Source organism: Lepeophtheirus salmonis, chromosome Z (genome assembly GCF_016086655.4).
Source record: "Lepeophtheirus salmonis chromosome Z, UVic_Lsal_1.4, whole genome shotgun sequence".
Taxonomy (NCBI): Eukaryota; Metazoa; Arthropoda; class Copepoda; order Siphonostomatoida; family Caligidae; genus Lepeophtheirus; species Lepeophtheirus salmonis.
In genome coordinates, this window is record NC_092584.1 from 20,290,026 (window position 1) to 20,299,750 (window position 9,725).

The window sequence follows — 9,725 nt, forward strand, 5'->3', positions numbered from 1 at the left end:
CCACTGTTTGTTTTTACAATTTTCTTGCTGTCTAATTTTGTTCCAATAACATTAGCTGACATATATTCTTAAAATGGGTTGTACTATATAATTAAAATATTTAAATATAGAGTGCTTACCCAATGTATTTTAATAGATTCTGGAGGATAATTTTACACACTTTAATCATGCAACCTTTTTGTCTTGAAAAATATTATTTTTGATGAAAAATTACACTTAGTAAACTCATATGAGCTCTGAATATTTATATATAATATTTGTCGTAGTTGTAATTTTATATCAATGTCTCCTGATATTTGAAATAAATCTTTCAATTTGAGATAACATTTGAAATCCCAAAAGATTGTTTTTGAGGGAAAAGTGATGGACTCACACTGCATATTTACAACTCAAAATCATGATAGATACAATAAATATATACATCAGGGATACATTAAATGATGAGTACACACCAATTAGAAGCAATCAATTCCACCTTCGAAGTCATCCCTTAGTTCACACATCAACTCTGTGCCCCCCCCCACCCCCTCTTTAGTATTCCATATAAGATCAACTCACAATCTCCTTACAACTATTTTCAAAATCCTACAATTGCCCGAATAACTCAAAAACACAAATAGAGGCAAATAAATAATTTACGAAACTCCTTATTTGAATTTTATTCATGTGCGAAGTTGGCACTCAGGACACGTTCCCCTCTTGCAAAGATTTACAACATTAATGATAATTATACTATATACTTAATACTAGTAATGTATTGAATAATCGTGCATTTGCAGCCTTGGGCCAATCATTATCACAAATACCAATATATACATATATATAATTGCAAACTAGCACGAACACATTATCTTAAAGTGAGCCAGTGAAAAATTAAAAAGATTTTATTAGTTTGCTTATGTTAAAATTCTAAACTAAAACAATCTACTATAATAGGTAAATTTATATTTTAAACCCTCCTTGTATACATCCTTTCTTGTGGTTTTCTGTCTATTTGATGTAAATATAATCAAACCTACATCCCCCGTTTGACACTCTAGAAATTTTTGGTAAGTATAAAGTTATGTTTTCAAATGTTTGACTATGTGATTTATTTATTGTCATTGCCATTGCTAATTTGCCATGTTCCTTCTTCAACCATAATGAAAATTTAAGATATCAACTAAGATCAACTCGCTCATCCTCTTCCTAATTTCCTTTTTTAATTCGTATTTAATATACTTTTTCTGTTAGGACAATAATAATTCGTTAATTCAGAATTAAACATGGCCTTGCGTACGTAACTTATAATTTTGTAGACCTTTTTTTATGTTTAAAGTCTGTATCTGTCTCTGCTTTTGAAATAAATGTATTTTTATCATTGTTTTTTCTAAGCAGAACGTACATCACGCACACATACATTACTTCAATACTATGTAAGTTGCTAATAATTTTATTATAAAAATAAAAAAGTTGTCTAAAATTAGGTTATTTTATAAATTCACATCAACATCCCAAATTTTTAGCCGCAGCACTGAAGACCGGCGAGGGGAATGTCCCATTTATAAAACTATTACTTACAGCTCAAGTAAGGTATACAACATTCATATCAAAGGATTCTCCAATACTAATGGGAACCTTTATAATAGATATTAGCATTATCTGATCTATATATTCCGACAGCCCTAGATCTATATTTCCAGAATTCAACTTAATCTAGTTTTTAGTAAGAAGTGTTAATATAAAAAATGAATTATTTTCTCCATAAAACACCACCTAAGTTAGATTTGGAATGAGTTAAAGAACAATCATTTTTTCATCCTATTTTTTTAATGAAACAATACGTTTGCAAGACTGGAAGGTCGTAAGTAAAAAAATTGCATGTTTTCCTGTTTATTGATCCATTGACATATTAGTTTTAATTACATTCATCAAGTTTTTGACACAAAAAACTGTCAAATTGCTAAAATAGAGGATTAAATAGAAAATCTGTTTTCTTCTTAATTTAAATGAATATATTTTTCATATGACAAAATAAAAGAAATATTACTTAAAAACATTTAAAATATACAAATCATATCAACAAAAACCAAATTCAATAACTCTTCTTAGAGTGACGTGATTGAGAATTTCCCTGACGCAAATTCAGAATTGAGTACTGAAGAAATTGTTTGGATATTACTTTCTCGTGGGTTCCAACATTCGATTCCTGTAATTCGTTTTAGATTCTTAAAATTATGAGTCAAATAATTAACTGTTTCCTTAGTGAGGTGTAGATATCTATTCATTTCAGAAGTAGAAAATCCTTCATTAGGTAAACAAGAAACGTGGAATTCTTCCAAATGAGGCACGCTAGTAGGAGAAAGTATTTCCTTAACACGATCATCAGTCCATCTAGGCCTTTCTCGACGTCCAATATTGAAAACTTTAAATTTTCTTAAATTATTAGATTTAGAGAGAAAATGAGTTAAATTGGTCAGACTTATTCTTGAGAGTGATAAGTTTTTTAAATTAACAAAAGGGATCGGGTTTCCATATAAAAGAGGGACGTTTTGCAGATCGGTATTAAATATATCATTAGTTGGCTTCTCAATAGACAATGTCTCTAAATTAGGACAAGGATATACAAGTCGAGGAAACTCAAAATAATCAGCAGAAATGAGTTCTAATGATTGGATATTCTCCCTCATAAACGCAATCTGTGTTGGATGCTGAATCAGAGTGACATGGAGCTCACATGCAATACAGTTTTTTAATTGTATATTCTTTGCGTTGGGAAACATGTTTCTTAGATACGCCATAACCTTGTTAATTGAAACCTGTAGGATAGTCTCATGCTCTACACTGATTTGAGTGACTGAGGAGAGTCCCACCTTCTCTAATCCTAGGGTTTCCCCAGAGTCTGATTGTAGAACAGCATGACCTTCACATGAATAATGAATTTCATCCAAAAGAGTAGTTGAAATGATAAGATCTGATAAAGAAGCTAAATTAGCCAAATAAAACAAAACTTGATGAGATAAGGTGCAGCGAGATATATCAAGTCTTTTCAAGGTTTCTTGGACTCCACTTTTATTCTTTTTCTTAGATTTTGAGCATAGAAAATCCACGAAACCACGATCATTCACCTGCTCACGAGATCCCTTTATGTTCAAAACTTCAAGGTTTGTACAATTAAGTGCTATCACATTTAAGAGCTCATTAGTGCAAAGTCCAGGTATTTCGAGCACCCGAACTCCATCGGCCAGAACCTTAAGGGCGCGTAAGACTTGATCTTGTATAGAAAATCGACTCTCACATTGCTCCAGTTCTAGTTTGAAAGACGAAATTTTAGGAAGCGGGTCAGATTGAAGGACGAGGCTAATTAATTGATCCAGATTTCTTATAATATCCGGATAATTAGTGGTCTTGGGAAAAGCAAATTCATGATGGACCACACTCACATCCGTAAATTTGGGGTGGTAAAAGGTTCTCCATAATTCGAGACCAGAGCACTCTGTAGGATTATGATTGCACTGATACATATCCTTTAGAATACAATGATTAAGGACGTCCCTCAATATTGATGCAGGCAGCTCGGAACCCAGATAAGATCTAAGTATTCGAATTGATTCTTCACCTTGGCGTTTAACATATTTACGGATGAATTTCATTGTGTAGGTAGCTACGGCTTCCATAGAAAGTATGTATAAACGACTCCGGGACGGAGGGCCAGCAGAGACTTCATATACCCTCATTCTTTTTATTTAGATGAAAGAGAAAGATATCGTCACAAGAATATACTGGATCTAGGCCATCTACAACTTTCTTTACATTAAATATAGGCTCCACAAGCTTTAAAAACTTTTCCAGGATATAATCCTTATCGGGGCGTACTTCGTAAGCGATTAAAATGTCGGTATCTTTAGTTGAATAAGAGTGAAGGACAGATACAAGTGGCTCTATTCCTGCTTCATAGTATATCCCATCCGAGAGGAGAATTAAATCGAAGCATTGAAAGGGAAGACTTCCAAGAGATGGAGGTTGATTCCAATCAAGAGTGAATGGAATCAATTGAACTCCGTCTTTAACAGCAGAAGCGTTTCGCTTCACATTTTTCTCAATTAATGGACGGATAGACGATACATCAGTTATTAAACAATCGATCCTATGAGTTAAAAGAAAAAAATCAATATACAAACAATACAAATATTGAATATAGATCTAAATGGCATTTAAAAATAATTTACTCTCTTTTAACATTCATTTATGGAACTTTTAAGCGATAAATTTATACTCTAAAGGAGAGTTGTCAGTTATTTTCAGAAAGCTAACACACTATTAACGATTTACAGGGATATTTTTGTTGGCTAAATATCTGAATTCCAAACAGGATTATATTTAGAACCCTTCACTTCAACATTGATTATTTGTAGTATTTCACTATACATAATTTAACTGTGCCTTGTTTATGTATATTGTAAATATTGCATTAATTGGTTTTGAAGTGCAGTGTTCCAATTACAATGGTGTTCAAATGGAAATTTTAGCTCGTTCTTATACATTTGAAACAACATATTACATTAATCATATAAGTATTACAATAATAAGAGACCGATTTCCAAAATGCACAACTCTCTATTATACATTAAAAAAAAATTGACTGATAAGGGTAAATACTTGAATTCTGAACAGCCTTTAATGTCAAATAATTCCCCTTTTTAAATTTAAGTGTTTGAAATACGATGCTGATTGGAATTTAAGTACATATCCTAACATTAAATGCTGAATTTAGCCCTCAGTTACTTTATTGGGAGTCTTTAGAAACCCAGGTTTTCTAAAAGAACGTTTGTAGTTACATACATTTCTAATTCACTATTTTTTCATGGATTCAAAATCTATATCGAAATAGTATTCAAGAGTCTACTTCAAATAATATTTACTTATTAAAGATATATAACCCAAGTATTTTTATATCATATTTTCTAGGTATTACAATCTAAAAAATCATTTTTATCTAAAAAAAAAAAGTGATATAATGCTTTAAGTGTTCAATCAAACAAAATTGTAAGGAGAAATCCTTTTAAAAATGAGTATCTATAAGTATTTTGTGTTGAATAACCCCAAAAAAGTAACAGAGAGTTGCACATTAATTTTATTTTATTAAGTATGATTAAAAGTTAGTGTTTAAATGCTACAATGATCACAACAAACAAAGAGTATAAAAGCCATAAGATGTCAAAAAGAAAGTAAATGACAGGCAGGAGTATTGCATTGGACTGAGATATAACTGAAAGGATGTCGCTACGAGAGGATGGACAGGAAGTGGAAAGAGAGAGGAAGAACATTAGCAATTACCCCAATGTAACTCCAGCAAGGAGCCCAATAAATCCAGTGCCTGCTCCTAATTCTAATGCCCTTTTCCAAGGATGACCGTCTATGAAAGTTTCAAGATACTTGGCTAATACGAGAGCAGCGTCCCAAATAACGACTCCTTCCTCCCCGGAAAATTCTTGGCCGATGCTAAGCGTCGTCTTTTTCGAGGAGGAGTTTGTCGTTGCTTCGTAGAGACGAACAAAAACCATTCAATGAATGAAATTGTTTCCTTTTAGTTTTTAGAACTTAGCTGCTCAAACCTAGATCGGCCTCTTCCTTTCTTTCTCTTTCTTTCTTTTTCTCTCCTTCACAACTCCCAGATTTTGAATTGAATTGGGGATTGAATTAAAATACGAAGAAAAAAGGGAAAAAGAAAGAAAGAATCAAAAAGGAAAGAAAAAGAACAGAGGGTTTAGCTATAATCGCTAGTTCAAAAGCTATATAATAATCACAGCTAGAACTCTGTGATCGATAATATCAAGCTATTTATACAACTTGCATAATATTGCTTAGAATAAGCTAGATCATTCCTAGCTTTTTTATCCACTCTGCACAATCTCGACTGATAAAAGGGAAAGGAAGAATTAAAAAAAAAAAAAAACATATGGTAGCTAGCCTTCTGTATTAATCTTGTTGCCAACTTGCTGAATTATTATTTACAGAATAGTTATTATTCTATAAATTGAGTTGATAAGCGTATCAATGACTGAGTATGAAATGATACGAATACTAAACAAAGGTCCTTGATTGAAATAAATTGATATAAAAATCCAAATCTTTCAAATACCTTAATAAACCTTCTTTCTTGCCCAAAGAGAAGGGAACGGGCTACATTACGTACCTAAAGGACTGGAATCCTCGAAGTTGTGTATCGAGGTCTCTGAATTCATACTTCCAATGTATCAAGCCAAGTTATGAGAACCATTACATGTGACTTAAAGGCTCTTTCAACGAATTTCTATGTATATTTTGCTAGTATGATACAATGACATTTGAATTTGTAATAGATAATAATGGTCTTCAGTGATATTTATTAAATTTATTGAATATTATAACTCTATTTATGCATTCATTTCAATTTAGAATGAGAATCCAGATCAAATTTCATTAAATTGTAAAAACAATTATTAATATAAATTCCTTTGTCAATGTTAAATTCAATTAATTAATTTATTTATTGAATAAACTTAAGTACATAATTAATAACGAGTCTCATGTAATTATCTCATTTGGTTAATTCCCGTACGTACAGTTTCAGACCTTCAAGATTTTAAGTCCCTTATATTACTCGTAACTGCATCTTATTGTATTTTAAAAGTTTGGCATTTGTGAAACTGTTTTGTTTATTTAAATCTAGGTGTACTATTCCATTAAAGAAAAATACAATCTTTTTTCATTTCTTATGATCGTGTTGGGCACTAGTCCATTTCTGGTGATATTAAATACACATCAAAGGACCTTAAAACTTCGTTTTATGAATACAATATATATCATCAAGCTAGTGATTTCGATCGTTATTTTCTGCTTATGTATATTTAAAAAATGCATAATTTTCAACTAATTTATGTCAAATATATCCCCCCCATTCCACTTCTGCAAATCCATGGAAAGAATCAAATAAACTGCTAAAGAGGATATGTATCATAATAAAAGTTACATCTATCAATTTGTGATAAAAATATATACGTTGAATTGGTCAATGTCTAGTCATACTCCTTTTGTCAAACACTACAATTATAATGGAATAAAAAAAAGACTTAATGTCGTATATGTAAATAAAATAAAGTAAAATATGTTTACATAGGATTATCAAAACAAGAGTATTAGTTATTATCTTTATGTTGAAACATATCAAAGATTTTTAATTTATATGCTCAAATTGATCTTCATTCATGAAAGACAGATATACTTTTATGTTCTCAGAAAATTAGGATCAAAGAAGAGATTTGAGATACTTTATCCTCAAAAAGAGATACTCTATTTCTGATATATATGGGGACGATGATGGGATGAAAATTTACCCTAAGAAGCGAACATACGTAGAGTGGTTTCCTTCCTAGGCTAGGAATATATTCATCCCTATATAAAAATGATTATATTCAAGGGTTAAAACTATGACAGAATCTAAGGAAGATATAAGGCAGTAGAATGGACTCCTTCCTTGGGACGGAGATTCCAACCCTCGAAAATATTAGATGCCTTGTATTTTTCAATATATTATGCTTGTTTGTCGATCTATGAGTAACGGGAGAATCAAGTGATTAGCTCTTCTTCCATTGGAACTGCTTTCGTGTTGCCTAATTATTCTTTTATCTTAGAATATATTATATTCGTGATCGCCAACTGAGTGATAGGTATTATATCAGTTGAAACTAATCTAGCGATTTTTTCCACCTCGACCCTTTTCTCTTTTTTTTCTCCTGCCATTATTTCTGCTGCCATTTTTCCCTTGAGATATAAGTTTAAACGAATCTAGCCATTTGTTCCACATAGACATTTTTCCTTTGTTTCCTCCTGGCATTATTTCCGCTGCTATTTTTTCCTTCAGATATCAGTATAAACGAATCTAGCCATTGTTTTTTTCCTAGACTCTTTTCCTTTTTTTTTTCCCTCCCCCTTTTTCCGCTGGCAATTTTCCTTCAAATATTTGTTTAAACAAATCTAGCCACTTTTTCTACCTAGTCATTTTTTCTTTTCTTTATCCTGCCACTTTTTCTACCTAGTCATTTTTTCTTTTCTTTATCCTGCCACTTTTTTATTCTTGGCCATTGTTTTTTCCACCTAGTCACTTTTCCCTTTTTTTCTCCTCCCACTTTTTCCTTCAGAAATCATTTCAAACGAATCTTGGCCATTGTTTTTTCCACCTAGTCACTTTTCCCTTTTTTTTCTCCTCCCACTTTTTCCGCTGCCAATTTTCCTATCTAGCCACTTTTTCTACCTCGTCATTTTTTCTTTTTTTTCTCCTCCCACTTTTTCCGTTGCCAGTTTTTGCTTCTCTTATCAGTTCAAACGAATCCAGCCATTGTTTCCACCTAGTCACTTTTCCTTTTATTTTCTCCTCCCACTTTTTCGGCTGCCAATTTTCCTATCGAGCCACTTTTTCTACCTAGTCATTTTTTCTTTTTTTTCTCCTGCCACTTTTTCCGCTGCCATTTTTTCCTTCAGATATCAGTTCAAACGAATCTAGCCACTTTTTCTACCTAGTCATTTTTTCTTTTTTTTCTCCTGCCACTTTTTCCGCTTCCATTTTTCCTTCAGATATCAGTTCAAACGAATCTAGCCACTTTTTCTACCTAGTCCTTTTTTCTTTTTTTTCTCCTGCCACTTTTTCCGCTGCCAATTTTCCTTCAGATATCAGTTCAAACGAATCTAGCCATTGTTTCCACCTAGACACTTTTCCTTTTTTTTCTCCTGCCATTTTTTCAGCTCCCATTTCCCCTTCTGATATCAGTTTGAACGAATCTAGCTATTTTTCCACCTAGACTCTTTTTCTTTTTTTTTCTCCTGATATTTTTTCCGCTGCCATTTTTCCCTTCTGATATCAGTTTGAACGAATCTAGCCATTTTTCCACCTAGACTCTTTTTCTTTTTTTTTCTCTTCCAATTTTTTTATGCTGCCATTTTTTCCTTGAGATATCAGTTTAAACGGATCTAGCCATTTCTTCTACATAGACACTTTTCTTTTTCTTAATAAATAATATATTGGGGATAGACATATAGTAAATCTGGTTGTTTTTTTTTTTCCGCCTGGCCCGTTAATTTGTAATTGATAGTAGTATAAAGAATGAATTTCATTTTTTTTAGCAGTTGTCATTATTATTCAATTCCTGAGTTGGGAACATCCTTTCCTAAAATGATTCAATTATATTCAAAACCTGTTTGGACGTTCGTGTGTGCTCATTAAAGACGGAGCATAACCCTGAAGATTTTTTGCAGAGTTATAATTTTAAGTCATCCTTGTTGTACTCAAAGTAGAATTGGGGATCGACATCAGAGCCATCATAGCAAATGGTTATATCCTTTTTTCCTTTTTCTCTTGTCACAGTTGATTGTAGCTGATCTATTGAACCGTCATGAGCATTATTCTTTTTCTCCTCCAAAAGGAAAACCTTCTTCAAATTATTAAGCTTACTTAAAGCTTTAAACCAAGTAGCAAAACGAGGACCAGAATTTTTTTTCCTCTATAAGTATTGGTTAATTATTACTTGGAGATATAATTAGGAGTTATCAGGTTATCTTATATATTCTACTCTTTAGAAGATGCTCATTCGAGGTTTGGAAGACGGACTTAGCTTAGCTAGAGAAGATTGATATTGTATGGAGTTTTGTTAACCCACTAATTTTTTTTATTCGAGTTCTAAGATGTTTTATTCTGCGTTATTTTTTTCATA

General features: G+C 32.0%; 1 protein-coding gene across 2 annotated transcripts; it reads right to left on the reverse strand.

Annotated features, from left to right (window-relative positions):
- Positions 1-1,856: 1,856 nt before the first annotated feature.
- Positions 1,857-5,911, reverse strand: LOC121130084 (protein N-lysine methyltransferase METTL21D). Of its 2 annotated transcripts, none has more exons than XM_040725792.2 (2): positions 5,317-5,911; positions 1,857-4,126 (listed from the first exon to the last, which is right to left on the reverse strand). In XM_040725792.2, exons 1-2 carry the CDS (start codon positions 5,541-5,543, stop codon positions 3,703-3,705), a joined length of 651 nt encoding a protein of 216 aa, XP_040581726.1. In that variant the 5' UTR covers positions 5,544-5,911; the 3' UTR covers positions 1,857-3,702. The 2 variants fall into 2 exon arrangements, with proteins under 2 accessions (XP_040581726.1, XP_071749858.1); XM_071893757.1 differs by having other exon boundaries at positions 5,595-5,693.
- Positions 5,912-9,725: the final 3,814 nt, after the last annotated feature.